Below are 17,528 nucleotides of genomic sequence, written 5' to 3' on the forward strand. Positions count from 1 at the left end.
AAAAAGTTCATAGGAATATATTTATATTTCGGTGATGAGTGCAAGCAATTTAAGATATTTGGAACATTAGTATATTTTACTTTTCTCTTGTCTCTTTCATTTTAGATACAAAAAACCCCCATTAAAAACAAAGTTGCATATTCGCAATATGAGTCATGAGAACAGGAAAACACGCTAATTTGACTTTATATGCCTTGAACTTCATGAATTTGGAGCTTAATCTGGTAGCGAATGAACGAAAGCAGGAACTTTATGCTAAATCTATTTTATGTTCACCATATCATCATGGTTGCCAAATTCCTGAGAGATTAATTTTAGATTTAGTGATTTCTATTGGCACAGAAACTTAAGTATTTGTTGGAATGGTCTCCAATAGCTGCCTCAGTCTTTATTGCAGGTGTTTGACAGTGTAAAATCACGTATAATAGAATATAATTGTATCATATCTAAAATCTCCATGACTGTTACTTAGCACCAAGCCTGACATTAAATCCTGATGATATTTTCTAATTTGTTTTAAGGTTCTTTACACTTTACTCAAAGAGCTAAATGTGTTTGCTATTAGCTGACAGCAGGACTCAAACATCTATTTTAAGTCTTATTTTGATTCTTTGGTAAGTTTCTTCTTAAAAACGAAGAGAAAAAGGCAGCATGAAATGGACATTTTAGGGCCATTTATCATCCTTATGACTCGTTCAAACATAACTAATTATGTGAAGTTCAGGAATAGTAGGCGACATTCTTTCTGCATGAGGCCCAATGTTTCCTAGATATATTAACTATCTGCATGTTTCATGGTTGGTGCATTTGTAGTTCAGTCAGAATGTTAATATCAGACAGATGTCTTACAGCATGTTGTAATACTACAGTTTGAGTTTAAAGTACAGCTGGTGCGTTTTCACTCAACAGCCACAACAAAGCCAAAAATAAAGTGCAGGGAATGAAAACGTGAGTTGGTAAAGAGCTCTAACTATGCATGTTATCTAAAAAAACAAACCGATGATCTCATGTACCATGTAGTGTTATGGTTTTCCTCTTTATCTTGCATTCAGCTCTCATACACACTCACACCCACACACACCTAGAGGAAGGAGAGGGAGCACAGAGATCTGTGTTGTTTTATGAACATGGTGGATATCTGGGAGTAAAAAGCAGAATATAAGGACTAAAAGCTGGAACGCACTGGAAGAAAATGTATCACTTCAAGATGAAATTGTTAGCAGCATCTGTGACAACGTGTGTTTACACTCTGCTTTGTATATTTGGAGACAGTTCATAGAATGAACTACACTACAGTAAATAGTGTTAGTATTTTGTTTGTATACTAGCTGTTATATATCTTATAGGTTGTTTTTGGATTACTGGCTTTGACTCATCTTTTTCTTAAAATGGGACCTATTATGCAAAATCCACTTTCTCTTGTCTTTTATACATAACCATGTGTCCCCTCTGTGTAAAGAGATTCTGAAAGTTTCAGGAAAAAAGATTTGCTCACTTTTTGTCCTGATCCATTTATATAAAAACCTGTCTGAAAATGAGCTGATCAGATTTTGGCCAGATTTTAATCCTAACCCCCCACACACACACCTTATCACCTGCATCTCCTCCTAGAGCACCATTGTGTTCTTTGTAACCAGATATCTCTCAGAGGGGCGTGGGGAGGGGCTCCTTATTTTCATCTAAAGTAACAGACAGAGAATCAGCACTTTTGAAACAGGGCTGAAACAGAGGGGATTATGGGTAATGCTGCAATGATCTGTTTGGTGTTTGGAGCCAAACATCAGAGACATGTTCTGTATATATCTGAGAACTATAATATGTTGATGAGAAAGAGCATAATAGGGGACCTTTAATACGAGCAACTTCATTCATTTAAATATGTCAACAGGTGCAGGATAATAAACCTACTCAAACTGGATTCGAGGAGGAAATAAATAAATACAATGTCCCTTTGTAAAAGCATGAATGTGACGCTTCCAGTGCGTTTCTGCATTAAACCTGACTGCACAGCCTAAATACAGTATGTGAGTAGTAGAATAGGAAACTGACCACAGTCTGAAACATAAACCAGCAGAATTAAAACTTTTTTTTCACTCCCCACACATTATTTTCCTTACATTTTCTGAGAAAGCGAAACATGAAAATGTCCAAGTGGCGTCTCACCACGCCACGCTTCCATTGGCTTCATGAAGAAGAACAGCAGATGTATCTTTTCCTCACCTTAAGGAAAGTTTAAAAGCCCATACTTGACCTCAGTCTTCATTCCCGTTTCTATAAAAAGGAGGCGTGTTGGAGCAGACCTCAGCTGCAGCGTCTCACGTGCTCCAACACGTACTCTGGGAAGTGCAGGCTGCACACCTGCAGACCGTCCAGTTTGCAAGGCATCCTGGGATACTCGTCCTCCTTCCACTTGTTCTCGTCGGGGTCGAATGTGAGGATGGAGTCACTGTAGTGGCCGTTGTAACAGAGGCCTCCGAGCACCATGATCTGCCGGTCCAGCACCGCCACCCCGTGCCCACTGCGCCCGATGGGCATGGAGCCGAGGATGGTCCACTCGTCGGTGTCGGGGTCGTACACCTCGGTGGACGGGCAGCCCTGAGACTCGAAGGATGCGCGCAGGATCACGCACACGCCTCCGAACACGTACAGCTTCCCGTTGTGGGAGATCATCTTGTGGAAGCAGCGGGCGTAGTTCATTTTGGATTTGTTCTCCCAGCAGCTGGCATGGGTGCCGGGCAGCGCTGGGCCGCGGCTGGTGCGTGTCCTGTGAGCATCCGATCCCCCCGAGCTGCCTCCCCCTGCTCCTGCTCCTGCTCCTCCTCCCCCTCCTCCTGCTGCTGCTGCTGCTGCTGCTGCTGCTCCTGCTCCTGCTCCTGCTCCTCCTCCTCCTCCTGCTCCTCCTCCTCCACCACCACCACCCACCTCCTCCCCCTCCTCCTCCAGCTGCCTCCCGCCCTGGGTCGAACACACACACTTGTTTGGAGGTGGAGGAGGATGTGATGCCGCCGGTGATGTAGAGTTTCCCGCTGAGCACCGTCCCCTCGTGGCCGTACTTGTTGACGGGGTACGGGTCCACGAACTCCCAGCGGTCCTCTGTGATGTCGTAGCGCTCGGTGGAGTAAAACGTCTCGTCTCGCGTGCGGCCCGCTACTGCGTAAATGAACTTACCGATGACGCCCACGGCAAACTCCGACCTGCAAACACAAAGAATATCTGTAAACAACTGCTTTTCAGAAGTCATTCAACAACTCGGCATCCAACATTATTAATTTGACTGCAAGTGAAATGTGAGCTTCTGATAAACAAGGGCCATTTATATCACACTTTGTATACAATATGACAAACCCTCCTAGCTCCAGCTCCTCTCACCTGGGCACGGACATGTCGGCCATGCGCAGCCAGGAGTTCTGTCGGGGGTCATAGCGGTAGACTTTGGAGGAGGCATGGAACTCTCCGTCGGGCCCCAGCTCCTCCCCGCCCAGCAGGAAGGCAAAGTTGTTTACGATGGCCAGGCAGTCGGGTCGCAGCGGCACCTGAGGGCCCTCCAGCTCCCACCACACCTGAGGGGGGAAACACAGCTCACTGAACCTCAGACACTTTTATGTGATATATACGGATTAAACTTGTGTTACATCAGGGTCAGGTAAGACATTTGAAAGCAGCTTGAGATACATTCTGATAAAAACTCATCTTGGGATTTCCAAAAAGTATTAATACAAAGATTTTCTGTAATAGTAAAAATCCAACTTTAGAATTCAATAATGCGGCCCATGTCTACCCACTCAACGTGTCACCTGCTACTAAGTTAATATAAATAATGTCTACTAAATTAAAAACAAAGTGGTCAGACATGCTCTTGTAGGCAGAGATATGACACCTTTGGTCTCTGCAGCAGCAGGATCTTGCTGTTGACCATGCTGTGTCCGATCATCCCTCTGAACACGGCGGTCTGCGGCCGCACCGAGCGGATGCGGTTGGAGCGAGTCTCCACCAAAGGCTGCTGGTTGACATCGTGGAAGTAGCTGAGCGCCAGGTCCACTTCCTGCCGCAGCTGCCGGGAGTAACGGTAAAACTCTGACGTCTTTACCTGAGGCGAGGAGGAGGACAAAAGCCTGTTAGCATGATCTGAGCTACTTGTTCCTCTTCTGCATCAAGTGTTTTTCAGTATGAATCAATATAAACTTAGCAGGACATTTCCCAGAAAGCAGCGCTGACCTTCTCGAAAATGTTTGCTGGCGTCATGAGGCAGAAGCGGATGGACTGCACGATGGTGTCTGTGTGTCTCCAGCGCCGCCGGTCATGCCGCAGCCACGACTGCACGGCTTCATACAACTCGATCTCCGGGAAGCGACTTAGGGCGTCGCTGTTCAAGTAAGACTGGGGCAGAGAAAAAGAAACACTGGATTTAGAAAAGGTTTGGCATTACAGCAGTTTTTTTTTTACTGAATATCATATGGCTTTACTGGATAGCTTAAAGCTCTGTTTATAACTTTGACATTAACATTTTAGAATCAACATTTGCATGCTTCGGTGTTCTGCCTGCGTATGGATTGCTTTTTAGGATGGTATTTCTACACATTAACAAATAAAGATGATGCTATATTAACATTATTATAGTTATTTTCCAGTAGGGACCTTGTAGGATTGTAAACACTTTCAGTATTTTCCTAAATACACAATATTTTTAGTGGTAGGTATATTAAATTGGTGTTAAGAATTCCCCAAACAAATTGTCAAAAATGTTGGAAGGGAGAACCTCACCGAACAGATTTATTCATGAAAAGATCTTGTGTAAAGTCTTGAGGATTGTTTGTTTTTTGGGGCTTGGATGGCGGTAATATGTCAACAGACATTTATAGCTTCAAGCATAACGTCAGTACGAGCTCAAACATTTAGAAAATTACTTATAAAACTGTTTGTGGCCCAATGTTAAATGTCCCACTGAGTGTGTGTCTTGGTCATTAATACATCCTGACGGTAATGACAGTAGGTATTAATAGCTCTAATTTGGCTGCAAAAACAACATTCTTACCTGCAGTCTCTCGAGGCTGAGGTAGGACAGGAAGTCTGGTCGGCTCATGAGGGGTACAAAGTTTTCAAGCAGGAAGTTATCAAGCTGCTCCTGGACACCCTCCACACCCACGCTGAAGTCCTCCAGGAGGCGCATGACCTCGGCACAGTTTTCCAGACAGATCTTAGCCAGCAGGAAGGAGCAGCAGAACTCCACCGCCTCCGTGAGCTGCACGTACATGGCCGCCTGGCGGGACAGGAAGTGGAGAAGTGAAAATGTATAAAATGCTGTTCCTGTGACAGACTATTCTTTGCCAACATTTAAGCAGTAGTCCAGGAAATACGTTTTTTTGATAATCTGCAAAGACACATTTTGTTCCCCCCACAGATAAATCACTTCTGAAAATAGAAAGTCAAACATTAGTCTCCCTTTCCTATCCAAAGAATATTTTTGGGGCAGTAGAGCCAATAAAATACCTATACATTTCTTTCAAAAGATGTGCTCAAGATAGGAATAATAAATGGTGCAGGAATGATTGATTTCTATAGTGGACCCTGAAGGTAGCATCTTCATGGTTCGATCAATGACATTTCAAAAGAAACAGTGACTTCCAGCAAGTGGACAGGAAGTGCTAAAATGCTAGTGTTTTACGACTCATTCCAGTATTGTGTTGCAGAGAGGATGTCAGATTGTGTTTGGCCTTACCTGCAGGATCTCTTGCACAGTGGGCATGCTGAGCTCCAGAGAGCCATAGTACATGAAGCGGAGAATGTGTCCGAAGCCAGCGGCCGTCAGCCCCTTCATGTGGATCTTGTCCTGGTCCCTCTCCCTCATGTCCGCCGTGAACATGACCCGGAAATAGTCGCTCTGCGTGGCCAGAAGCGCCTTGTGGGCCTGCAGGAGGACAGACATGAGTAATATAAATATAAAATATAAATAAATAATAAATAATAAATAATAATAAATATAAAAAGGAAAAAGACTTTACTTGGTTTTATTCCGTTAGATTTTAGAATAAGTTAGTTAGATTAAAGTGTAATGGCTTGTATGGACTTTTTTGGAAGAGACCTGTCTCTCTGGGAATAAAAGCAGTTTTTTGTTCCTTGAAAGTCGCCTTACATCAGTATTTTACAGATTAAAAGTTGCTAAGAAGTCTTTTTCTAAATCCTGCAAGTTTATATCTTCAATAATTATCAATTTTATAAGACATCTGTGACTGGATTGTCTAAATTCTGCAGAGATATTCCTGCAGTCATAAGTAAAGGGATATGTATACAGTCTTGAATGAGGGCTTCATACATGCATATGGACTGTGTGTACCTGGAAGTGGTGCTCCTCTATCAGCAGTGTGACGTCCAGCAGCAGGCGCTCCTCGTACAGCGCCCTGAAGCCCGACGACACACTCCCATCATGCACCTGGGACAGGTACACCTCCACATCTGCCCCTGACATAACACACCTGCAGGCATGACGCAGGAACAGGCGGGGGATGGAGACCGGGTGAGTTGATAACAACAGATATATAAAGACTAGAATTAAATAGGATTAGAAAACAAAACCAGCAGATGAGCTCTCCAAGGTAACGTTTGTGTGCTGCTGAATAAAGTAAGCCGGGGAATTGAAGGGCTTTTAAAAGGACGTTCAGCTTTAAAAGCTCAGCACTTCAGCTGCATCCTAACAAGCTGTTACTCATTCACAAAGAAAGAGTAACTGCACTGGGGAAATAAACCTGCTCCACTGCAACATAGCGAGGAGGTAAAAGAGAAAATAAAAGATACTGCAACATCATCCAGTTTCTTAAGCATCAAAATACACAGCGTTTTGGCATCTCAAAATAATTTAATTAAAATAATCAGAAAGCTGTCTCAAAATAAAAGATTTGTTGTCATTATTTTTCGACAGTTTATCATTATGATGGGATACTAAGTCATTAAGTGTAAGAAAACTTCCCAATAAATGTAAGCCTAAGTTTTATCTTAATTTGAATTGTACTGGTCACAAAGTGATGGTTAGTAATAGAAACAAAATACACACAAACCTTTTATATATCAACAAAAGAAAGTAGAAAACACACATTCTCTGCACACAATTGAAAACAAACACAAACACACACAGCACACTCACCTCTGATTGGCCACGGGCATGTCAGAGGGGGCTGTCCGAGCCAATCAGAGGACAGTGCCCCTTGTGTCCAGGAGATGCTAACAAAGTCCCTTTTCTGAGCGCCAATCACCTGGACGACAAAGCCAACACACCCGCCACATTACAGCGTGAACGTCTGCAAACTGCAATAAAAAAAAAACAGCCGTACAAGGACTTCAATAACTGGACAAAAGTATGTGGAGATCCACACACACACACACACATACACACACACACACACACACCACATCGTTTTGGCCTTAAAACTGTTTGCATATCGCTTTTGTTAGTCAACAAGTTTAAAACTGATGGACAGTTCTGAAACAAACCTCCAGCAATAAGTGGCATTATTTAAACTGTCAGCACAAAATACAAAGAAGTGAGAGATCAAGAGGAGGAAATAAAGAGCTGATCAGGTTTTTGGGTTAACATGAAGTGTTGCAGACCGTTAATTCATACCTTTTGGAGCCCAGGGGAACAATCACAGGCTTTGTGGGCTGAGCGTTAAGGGGTCGCTCGCATTTCCTGTGTTTATGTTTCCCTGGTTCTAACAGAGAAACAGAAGAAGAACCGTAAGATGCTGGAGGACGACGGAAAACTAAAGAGAGACATCAAATGTGCCACGACACAAACAGACCACATGTACGTATAACAAAACATAAACAAAAAATGATGATAAAAGATACTAACACACTTGAAATAATGATTATGTAAATCAAAATAATGATTTAGATTCTCAAAATGATGATTTAGTATGTTAAAATTAGGAATCAGTATTTCAAAGCAAGGACTTAGTAAGTCAAGATAATGAAAGATTAATCAAAATAATAACTAAGTTACTCAAGGTAATGAGAAACTCTCAAAATAACCTTTGATGACCTGAAACAATGACTAAGATTTCTTAAAATAATGGCTTAACAACTTAATATAATAATTTAAGTCTCAAGATAATGACTTAGTAACTCAAAAATAGTAAGAAACTTTGTCAAATTAATAATTTAATCTTCAATATAGTGAGAAACTTTCCAAAACAATGACTTTGTATTTAAACTAGAAAGAAACGTGTCATTATTTTTGAAAAAGTGTTCTACTCTGTTGTGGTACTAAGTCCTCCTTTTGAGTTTCATTATAATGACTTACAGGTTTTTTCTTTTTTCATTACAAGGCTATATAATGTTTTCCTTTCACTGTCAGAAATGTTTTTCCATATCTGGTGCTCTCATAAAGCCATGTTACTTTTCTCTGAAATATTAACACTACCTAAATGTTCCCTGCACACAGTAGATGAAGTGTATCAAAATAAGTGAGAAGCACATCATTCCCATTGCCTTGTAATAAAGGAAATACTTTGCTTTGTTCAAATAATAAATAATCGTATACACCTTTTGTTTTTACTTGAGCTATGTGACCTTACATGCTGGTATTAGATGCCAAAAACAAAGGCTCAGGCTATACATAATAATGGTACACACACAAAAGATGAAACATGTCTTTTAATTTGTATAATGTGTAAAATGTTAAAATATTTCACTTCAGAGCTAGCTACCTGCTAGCCAAATTAACTGTCACGATTTTCAGCGGCTGGAGCTACGGGGGACCCAACACTGCTCTGCCGGGGTAACAGCTTAGCTTAGCGGCTAAAACCAGCCGTCTCACCTCGGCGGTGCGAATCCCCACAGCCCCTCTTCGACCAGGCAGCTCCGGCTCCGTCGGACATGAAGTTGAGGGTTCAATTCCAGGTTCAGGAGAGCGGTTGGCAGCGGTTCACTGCCATGTTATCCTCCATCTGCCAGACGAGGAGATCCCCCACTCGGCTCAGAAATTAAACGGGTAGTAAGAAACCACAGCGGTCCACAGGCTTTGCGGACGCCATCTTCTGCACCCGCGTCACTTCCCTTTTGGGCGGAACTGAAGGGCGTAGTGCGGCAGAGAGATCGTATGTAGTAGAAAGATGTGTCACTCTGAAATGATATCAACATCTGCAGCACAAAGTTTCGTTGGTGATGCTAAAGTCCAGCTTTATTTAGTTACTTATTTATCATCTGTTTACTTACTTACGTACTTACTTGCATTTAAAAAATGAATATTTCAGAGAAATTGTACAATGGAAAACCCCATTTAACATATAAAGCTATTTTTTTTTCAATCATACATAATTTCTAATATTTTTTTTATCATTGTTTGCCTGCCATTGTATAATGTAACTTTAACTTTGTTAATTAATAGATGTTATTAATATGGGCAACACATGCCCTTAAAGTTTGAATTAACCTTTTTATTGGTACAAAATTGTATATGCTTTTATATACAGTTCTTCTCAATAAAAACAATTAAGAACATACTTCTATATAATACTAAAATATGATTTTGAGAGAATATTATATTACATTGTTGCATTACACCCACATGAAAACATTCTCAGACACGTTTTTTGCTTGTAAACTTCATTAGAATTTATTTGAAGCATTGTAATCAATACATAACTGTAACTTCAATGTGTGAAATCTCGCAGGAATTGAAGAGTTTCTGTCCCTGCGATGGACCCATTTTTCCGGATTTCTGAACCACTGGACATATTGAAATGCCATTATTTATTCTCTAGAATTCCACATTCAACTGTGGATGATCTATAAATCTTTCTCATACAGGACTTCATCTATGAGCACATCGTTGTCATCGACAGGGATTTCTGGAAGCAGCTGCTCTTTGAAGGCGAGGGCGATGGTGTAGGGCTTCCCTTTGGGGTGCTTCATACAGCGCTCCAGGTAGGTGTCGTAGAAACCCTTCCCTCGGCCCAGACGCTTCCCCAGACTGTCAAAACCCAGCCCTGGCATCAGGATCAGATCCAAACCTGGTGTAGGAAATATTGTTTTCACTTAACATAAGTAGGCTAGTTGTAAAAGCTGTTGATGTGTAATTGCCTAAAACATATGCATTGTACTTACAAAGGCTTACTTGAGTTAAGGTAATTTTAAAACTGAACTTGATTATTTACTTTTAATTTACTCTTGAGTGAGTAAAGACTTTACAGAGTTATTATTTCTTGAATATTTAAAGATTGTGAAATGGTCCGTTTTTTATATCTGGGCATTCTATTCTCCTTTATTGTTGCACTGAAAATAAATGTGTTTTTATATGTTTTACATATTTGGCTTTTGAATCAAAAAGGTCTGGGGGGATTTTTTCTTAGCAGTGAGAAATAATTACTTAGGCCTATGTATCATATTATTTAAATATATACATTGGTGGCGCATACATATTATCAACTTTGAGGGACTTGCAGCCTACTTTACTTGAGTATTTCCATTTTATGCTACTTACAATTTGAAAGCAAATACTGTAATTTTTGTCGGTTCAATGGATAAATACAATAAAAGTAAACTAAAGAATTATGATGTCCTTTAAGGGATTAATATACCATGCATGCAGTATAAAAAGCCATTAAAGTTAGCTCAAATTTTACCAGGTGTTAAATTAAAATTAAGAACACAAGAATGCATCACTGACATTGATATATATATATATATGTATTATTTATTATGAGTGATTTAAGTAAAAGTATATTTTGATGCAACAACTTTATAAGCTAAGTAACATTTTTAATGCATGATTTGTACATGTAACACTGTCTGAATAAAATAAGGATATAATTCCCACCTCCTGCAGACAGTGCCTCCTCTCTGCTGCTGTCCTCTGCTGCAGGCTGCTGGATGTTCCACGCAGTGAGCGGCAGGGTCTCCATGTCCTGCAGACTGCGGAGCTGCAACATGTCCATGTGGTTGCTGCTGCTCTCATATCTGGGAATAAAGCAGCTTTTCCCACATTGAAACACGTCTCTGATGATCTCCTCTGTGCGCACCTCATCGTGCATGCTCAGAAACACTGCGATCCTCTTGCAGGACACATACTTGGGGTGTCTGAACAGCTGTTTGGAGAGGACCGAAGACTGTCGTCGCTTCTCCTCGTCACTTAACGCTGCTACACGCCGCTTTATTTCTTTCCTTAAAGCTTGCTTTGCTGCACGCAGGGCGGCCATTCTTCCCGTTATAACTTTAAATAGTCTGAATAAAAGTTGATTTAACAAATAAGTATTCTAAGTTTGTTCTGCACGCGTTTTCTACTGTGAACAATGCGATCTCAACATGGACAGCCTATCTTTTTAGAAGTTAAACATTAACAAGTAGGACTGCAAACACATGGCAGGGGTTAAAAACGGTCAAAAAAGTAATGACAGCAAGGATTGTGTTAACCCCTAATATTACAGTAAACAGTCCAGCAAAGACTCCACGCGCCGCGTGACTGTGATGTCGGCTGCATGCCGGAAGTCAAACTTCTTTTTTTTTAACAAGTTAGAAGTACAGATTTTTTTCAGAAAAAATGACAAGAGAAACCATAAACAACATGCATAGGCCTACTACCATAATATTTTAATAATATAATTTCTAACAGCAGCAAACCTGTGGAGGGGTAAATCTCTCTTGTTTATTCTTTATTTTTGTTCGAGTAAATATTGTATCATATTACAGTTTATTTCCCGTTTGAGATTTTGGTTTATAAATTCAACAAAACAAAATATATTTTTTTGAAAACTACAAACAACAAAACATGTTTTTTTTTTACAAACTACACTACAGGACTACATAAATGACATTTGATGACGTCAATTTACAACGACGGCCCTGACACATGGTAAAACATATTTTAGTTTTTTATTTATTGTACAAAACTGTTCAAACGTGTCCCCTGTTGGGTGTTTAATTGTTGTTAACGGTTTATTGACAACAACAGCGTCATTTAATTAAATGCATTTTACAATAAAAAATGAATTGCATCAGTCGTTCTGAAAGGACCCCGTTGGATGAGTTACACGAGTTGAAGCCACTATCTTTGTATTTTGTCAATGAAAATAAATATATAACCTAGGACGTGTATTAAGGATACATGTTTTCTACCAACTGTACAAAAATCTGAGATAATTTGATGGAAAAAAAAAAATTGGCACAGAGAAAGAGTCTTTTTTAGCAGTTGATCAGGCATTCGCCGCAGCCGCCTCCTTCATTGCCTTTTCATTCAAGATGGCGGGTGACGAGTTTGGTAGTACAACGCTGGGCCAGCCCCATCTGGCTAGACAAGACCTTAGTACTCTGGTAAGTGTCAGTTTAACGGATTTAAGAGTTATGTTTATTTGTATTGGGGATTGTTGGTCCGGTGTGTTTCCAAAATAAACCCTTAAAGTGCCGATTATTACCGCTAATAGTCGCCGGTGCTACTACGCCGGCACATGACGACAGGCCCGGCGGGGCGGATAGTCAACGTACCCGCAACACTATTTCCCCTGGATAGACGTTAAACTAAACTCAAATAAAGATTTCATGATTACACAAACGGTTACACGTTATATTTACAGCGCCGTTGTAATTGCCAGTTTTGTAGTGCGCCAGTTTTATCTGCTTACCTTGTTGGATTAAATCGTTAGCATCATATGCTAAATGTAAGTAAAATCTACATTCTCAATGGGAGTCGTAACTGTGATGGAAGGAGACATGTTGTTCAATATATTCCTTTTCATTCCAGGCGTATTACAGCAGATGTAATCGTCATATCTGAAATATGTGGATACTAGTATAAGGATAACACTAGACCACATACTCAAATACCTTTTAATCAGTAGACAAAGAACATGATACAGACGGCATACTTTGTTATAAAACCAGTTTTAATATGTTCAGTTATCTTTCATGTCATTTTTAATAAAATCAAATATAATAGCCATAGGAACTGAGCATCTACTTCATATGTTTGCAGTCAGTGTGGGGCATTGGGGTTGCTCTCTATTGTTTCTTTTCACCTCCAGGATTAAAGCGAAAGGGTCAGCGCTGCACTGCTCACAAACAAAACCTTTCAAATGATCTGTTTTTCAGTTTAGGTTGACTAATGCAAGTTGTTTTCTTCTGTTACAGAATGTGTCTACTTTGACACCTCTCTCAAGAGAGATTATTAGCAGACAGGCCACCATCAATATTGGTAAGTGAATCCTGCCAACTATTGGTTGACATTTTGTGTATTTCAGCTTGTTGAATATTATAAGTCAAGACTTCCTGTTTCGACATGTCGTCTTCTTCTTCTCCCAGGCACCATTGGTCATGTGGCCCACGGAAAGTCCACAGTAGTGAAGGCCATCTCTGGTGTCCACACTGTTAGATTCAAGAACGAGCTTGAGAGGAACATCACCATCAAGCTAGGATATGCTAACGCTAAGGTACGTGGGGGATTTAGTTGTCTGTCTACCTGACATCTTCCTCCTTTTGAGAAAACTGTGTTTTACTTGTTTGGATTATAATTGCAAGATTTGTATTATTACTTGGGGTCAAGTACTTCCTCACCAATAACATGATGTGTGTGTGCGTCTATATTGTTAGTCGCTAAAAACGTCATGCTGCACACGCATGTCATTGGAACTGTTAAAAAATCAGATCTATGGAAAAAGCTATGACAGTTTCCGATTATGGCTGATCAACAGGTGTGTTTTCTATGTCTCAGTTTGCAAGTAAAGTCAATTAATCACTTAAATAAAGAAGCAGAGGGTGCTTTTAAAGCCACACTTTTCCCTGTAAAGAAATGCCTTCAATTTGACACTACAATAGGATGCAAATCATTCAAATGACTGGACATTTCCTTGTTTGCAGGTCTATAAGCTGGACGACCCCAGCTGTCCCAGGCCAGAGTGCTACAGGTCGTGTGGCAGCAGCACACCTGATGAGTTCCCCTCAGACATCCCCGGCACCAAGGGCCACTTCAAACTGGTCAGGTGAGTCTGAAGAGAGAGTGAGACGGGGTGGTCATTTTCCCCCTGCAGGGATTAAGCCTTTTCATCTGATCCTTTAAATCCTTTGAGATTAGTTTGACCCTGAAATAGTTTTTCATGAATGGGACTTTTGCTCTTCCTTCTCCCAGGCACGTGTCATTTGTGGACTGTCCCGGTCACGACATCTTGATGGCAACCATGTTGAACGGAGCCGCCGTCATGGACGCAGCTCTCCTGCTCATTGGTAAGCCTCTGAAGCCTAACTCCCACCAGCAAGACAAACGTCAGCCCCAGTCTCTTTTTAAAAACTCTGACGTTGTTTCTTTTCTCCAGCGGGTAACGAGTCGTGTCCTCAGCCCCAGACGTCAGAGCATCTGGCCGCTATCGAGATCATGAAGCTGAAGCACATCCTCATCCTTCAGAACAAGATCGACTTGGTGAAGGAGAGCCAGGCCAAAGAGCAGTACGAGCAGATCCTCTCCTTCGTACAGGGTGCGTCAGCATGAATCTGCACTAGAGAACAGGATATGGCTAATCCATTTTAAACAAAGCAAAACATTCTGCCCTACAAGAAAAATCCCCTGAAGCTTTCCCTCCTTATAAAGAGACAATTTGTGACACTTAGCAACTCTACACCACATCATCAGAAAACACCTTACGCCTGTTTACCTGTATGCAGATTATTCATCATGTTTCAAAATGGATCACAATATTGGTGTCACAATCATCTTTTCTCTTCTAAGCTGTTATTCTGCAGGATTTGATGTGTGTGATGTTTGTCCTGCAGGCACAGTGGCAGAGGGCGCTCCCATCATTCCTATCTCAGCTCAGCTGAAGTACAACATCGAGGTGGTTTGCGAGTACATCGTCAAAAAGATCCCAGTTCCCATCAGAGACTTCACCTCTGAACCCAGACTCATCGGTAAGAAACAGGGCTTTTTTCTGTCATGTTTTTATCCTTGCATATTACACTTTCCTTTCCTTGTGGTGAAATCTCATGCATGCCTTTTTTTTTTTTTCAGTTATCAGATCTTTTGATGTGAACAAGCCCGGCTGTGAGGTGGATGACTTGAAAGGAGGTGTTGCTGGAGGAAGTATCCTTAAGGGTGTGCTCAAGGTGAGATATGTTCCTTATACTTGAACATGTGAACACAGTATTTTATGCAGTCGCCTACAACAGTTGAGTTTTTCTCTAACCCCTCCTCCTCTGTATGTGGCCTGCAGGTTGGTCAGGAGATCGAGGTGCGGCCCGGCATCGTGTCCAAAGACCACGAGGGAAAGCTGATGTGCAAACCCATCTTCTCCAAGATCGTGTCTCTGTTTGCAGAGCACAACGACCTGCAGTACGCTGCACCTGGAGGCCTTATCGGTACGCCCACACGCACCTAAATAAACCGAGATGTATTATTTTGAAATGATAAGAGAGAATACCTATACATTAAAAGATATAGTTGCATAATTCATCAAAGTTGTCTGTGTCTGTGTGCAGGTGTGGGCACTAAGATCGACCCCACCCTGTGCCGAGCGGATCGTATGGTGGGTCAGGTGCTGGGTGCAGTGGGAGCGCTGCCAGAAATCTTCACCGAGCTCGAGATCTCCTACTTCCTGCTCAGGAGGCTGCTGGGAGTCCGCACGGAGGGAGACAAGAAGGCGGCCAAGGTGAGATGTGCAGCAAGGGAAATGTAGTCCAAAGATTTACTGAACTTAAAGAGAGGAAGGATGTTTGGCCGTTAACTGTAAGATGCGAAGAGGCTAGTCTTAAGACTGCATTTCAGAATCAGAAATCCTTAATTAGTCCCACAGTGCATATGACAATAATATTTTTGAAAAGATTCTGATAAAAACGTGCTGGAATCAAGAGGTCTGTCGTGGATATTTGTGTAGTTCTGTCCCAAAGACTGATACTCTGAGATCAGCCAGAATCTGATGACTGTTCTGAACTGTTTCTTTGCTTTGTGCCTCTGCAGGTCCAGAAGCTGTCTAAGAACGAGGTTCTGATGGTGAACATCGGCTCGTTGTCCACAGGAGGACGTGTTAGCGCTGTGAAGGCTGATCTGGCCAAGATCGTCCTCACCAACCCTGTCTGCACAGAGGTCGGAGAGAAGATCGCTCTGAGCCGACGTGTGGAGAAACATTGGCGGTGAGGAACTAAGTCTGCACTTTACAAAGCTGGACAAACCAGGGTTATGACAGAGCAATAATAATATTAACAGGGAAATATTATTTAATGATTACTGCTGCTTTTGGTACCTTTTTTTTTATTTTGATTCTCAGCCCCCTTACCCTCTCTGGGGTCTTGGTTTCATGTTTGCCTAAAGATCTATACAAACTAAAAGGTTTTGTCCATGCCTATACCTATGCAGACACCTTTTTGAATTTTAACAGTTTTTAGTTTTTCAAGGTTAGCAGTTTCTTCAATTGAAAAATACTTCTTGAAAAATGCTGGATTTTCAGCATTATATGAACAGCTATTCAAATAAAGAAAGCTTTGGTATATTTACAGCATTGATTGTTGTGAGTATCTGTAAACTCTATTTATCGCAATTGCATTTATGTAGTGTTAAAAGCTTCAAGAGTAATGAAACTTGATTTACGAAACATAAAATATTTACAGTTTTCAAAGAAAGAAGAAAAAAACGTCTTTATACTGTTGTCTAATTGGCTCCTCTCTTTCCTTCCTCAGTCTGATTGGATGGGGGCAGATCAGGAGGGGTGTGACCATCACGCCCACAGTGGACGATGACTGAAGATAGATTTCAACAAAAAGGAGCTTCACCACAACCATCACACTCTTCTTGGCTTTTTGTTGCTTTTTTATTTTATTTTTTCCACGAGGAGAAAGGAAGGAGAACAGGACATGTTAGAGTTTTAAAGACTCCTCCACCCTCTGCTCCTTTTCTTCAGCAGCAACATGAGGAGGTCCAGTTTACTTTCTTCCTGTTTTTTTTATTCTGCAGAAGAAAAAGAGCAGAGAAGAAGAGGAAGCTCTTTAAACTCATAATCCTCCATAGAAAGTTTGCTGCATTCAGACCTCTAGAGACCTGGAGGTTCATTCAGTGCAGAAAGAATCCTGTACTTTCCACAGATTTCAGTCAGATAATAAAATACATTTGGAAAAAAATTTGCTTGTCTTTTTGTCTGGTTTAATTTATCTTACTTGTGTCATGTTGTTGCAGCCAAAAATACAAATTAACTGAAGGAAAGTATGACCCTTTAAAATGACTTAACACTCCATACATTTATTTATCTCTCTGGATTAAAACGGAATCTTAATAAGCACTTTAGATCTATACTTTTATATGAATGTTAAATGCAACCACTTGGATGTAAAACTCAGAAAAACACTTAGAACTTTTTTAATTTATATACAGTCAAAGAGACTCTTAAACTGCTTCCCATTTGTATGAACTTCTGAAGAAATAGCTCGTTTTAGCTTGTTGTATCCAGCTAGGGGTAAAATCACATGTTACTAATTCAATATTAAAATTGGCCAACCATTTACCTACTGCAACCGTAAAAGTGAAGACAATATATGTGAATATGTTTTGGTATTTCTTTTACTGAAAGTTC

At 40.9% G+C, this 17,528-nt stretch overlaps 3 protein-coding genes across 3 annotated transcripts; 1 reads left to right on the forward strand and 2 right to left on the reverse strand.

Annotated features, from left to right (window-relative positions):
- Positions 1 to 1,811: 1,811 nt before the first annotated feature.
- klhl15 (kelch-like family member 15) lies at positions 1,812 to 9,034 on the reverse strand. The gene is made up of 10 exons (XM_010788714.1): positions 8,810 to 9,034; positions 7,613 to 7,700; positions 6,332 to 6,470; positions 5,717 to 5,905; positions 5,033 to 5,257; positions 4,216 to 4,377; positions 3,878 to 4,087; positions 3,370 to 3,560; positions 2,955 to 3,194; positions 1,812 to 2,788 (listed from the first exon to the last, which is right to left on the reverse strand). The coding sequence occupies exons 1-10, from the start codon at positions 8,868 to 8,870 to the stop codon at positions 2,302 to 2,304; spliced, it is 1,992 nt and encodes a 663-aa protein (XP_010787016.1). The 5' UTR covers positions 8,871 to 9,034; the 3' UTR covers positions 1,812 to 2,301.
- A 546-nt stretch (positions 9,035 to 9,580) lies between these two features.
- On the reverse strand, positions 9,581 to 11,531 carry mthfs (5,10-methenyltetrahydrofolate synthetase (5-formyltetrahydrofolate cyclo-ligase)). The gene is made up of 2 exons (XM_010788715.1): positions 10,811 to 11,531; positions 9,581 to 10,004 (listed from the first exon to the last, which is right to left on the reverse strand). The coding sequence occupies exons 1-2, from the start codon at positions 11,187 to 11,189 to the stop codon at positions 9,781 to 9,783; spliced, it is 603 nt and encodes a 200-aa protein (XP_010787017.1). The 5' UTR covers positions 11,190 to 11,531; the 3' UTR covers positions 9,581 to 9,780.
- Positions 11,532 to 12,197: 666 nt separating this feature from the next.
- Positions 12,198 to 17,079, forward strand: eif2s3 (eukaryotic translation initiation factor 2, subunit 3 gamma). Its single transcript, XM_010788716.1, has 12 exons — positions 12,198 to 12,300; positions 13,114 to 13,177; positions 13,285 to 13,412; positions 13,840 to 13,961; positions 14,108 to 14,202; positions 14,292 to 14,450; positions 14,746 to 14,880; positions 14,981 to 15,075; positions 15,183 to 15,327; positions 15,448 to 15,617; positions 15,926 to 16,098; positions 16,642 to 17,079. The coding sequence occupies exons 1-12, from the start codon at positions 12,229 to 12,231 to the stop codon at positions 16,703 to 16,705; spliced, it is 1,422 nt and encodes a 473-aa protein (XP_010787018.1). The 5' UTR covers positions 12,198 to 12,228; the 3' UTR covers positions 16,706 to 17,079.
- The last annotated feature ends 449 nt before the right edge of the window (positions 17,080 to 17,528 follow it).

Source organism: Notothenia coriiceps, unplaced genomic scaffold (genome assembly GCF_000735185.1).
Source record: "Notothenia coriiceps isolate Sejong01 unplaced genomic scaffold, NC01 NC01_scaffold00032100, whole genome shotgun sequence".
Taxonomy (NCBI): domain Eukaryota; kingdom Metazoa; phylum Chordata; class Actinopteri; order Perciformes; family Nototheniidae; genus Notothenia; species Notothenia coriiceps.

What these genes read in the sequence shown, in the direction of transcription:
- klhl15 (XM_010788714.1), bottom strand. Translation starts at nt 8,870, where the DNA reads ATGTCCGACGGAGCCGGAGCTGCCTGGTCGAAGAGGGGCTGTGGGGAT. An exon ending in TAGAGGAGCACCACTTCCAG is followed by an intron (nt 5,906 to 6,331) that starts GTACACACAGTC and finishes GTCCTCCTGCAG; the next exon opens with GCCCACAAGGCGCTTCTGGC. An exon ending in GCCGACATGTCCGTGCCCAG is followed by an intron (nt 3,195 to 3,369) that starts GTGAGAGGAGCT and finishes TTGTGTTTGCAG; the next exon opens with GTCGGAGTTTGCCGTGGGCG.
- mthfs (XM_010788715.1), bottom strand. Translation starts at nt 11,189, where the DNA reads ATGGCCGCCCTGCGTGCAGCAAAGCAAGCTTTAAGGAAAGAAATAAAG. An exon ending in GGAGGCACTGTCTGCAGGAG is followed by an intron (nt 10,005 to 10,810) that starts GTGGGAATTATA and finishes TTCCTACACCAG; the next exon opens with GTTTGGATCTGATCCTGATG.
- eif2s3 (XM_010788716.1), top strand. Translation starts at nt 12,229, where the DNA reads ATGGCGGGTGACGAGTTTGGTAGTACAACGCTGGGCCAGCCCCATCTG. An exon ending in GACAAGACCTTAGTACTCTG is followed by an intron (nt 12,301 to 13,113) that starts GTAAGTGTCAGT and finishes CTTCTGTTACAG; the next exon opens with AATGTGTCTACTTTGACACC. An exon ending in TCCTTAAGGGTGTGCTCAAG is followed by an intron (nt 15,076 to 15,182) that starts GTGAGATATGTT and finishes TGTGGCCTGCAG; the next exon opens with GTTGGTCAGGAGATCGAGGT.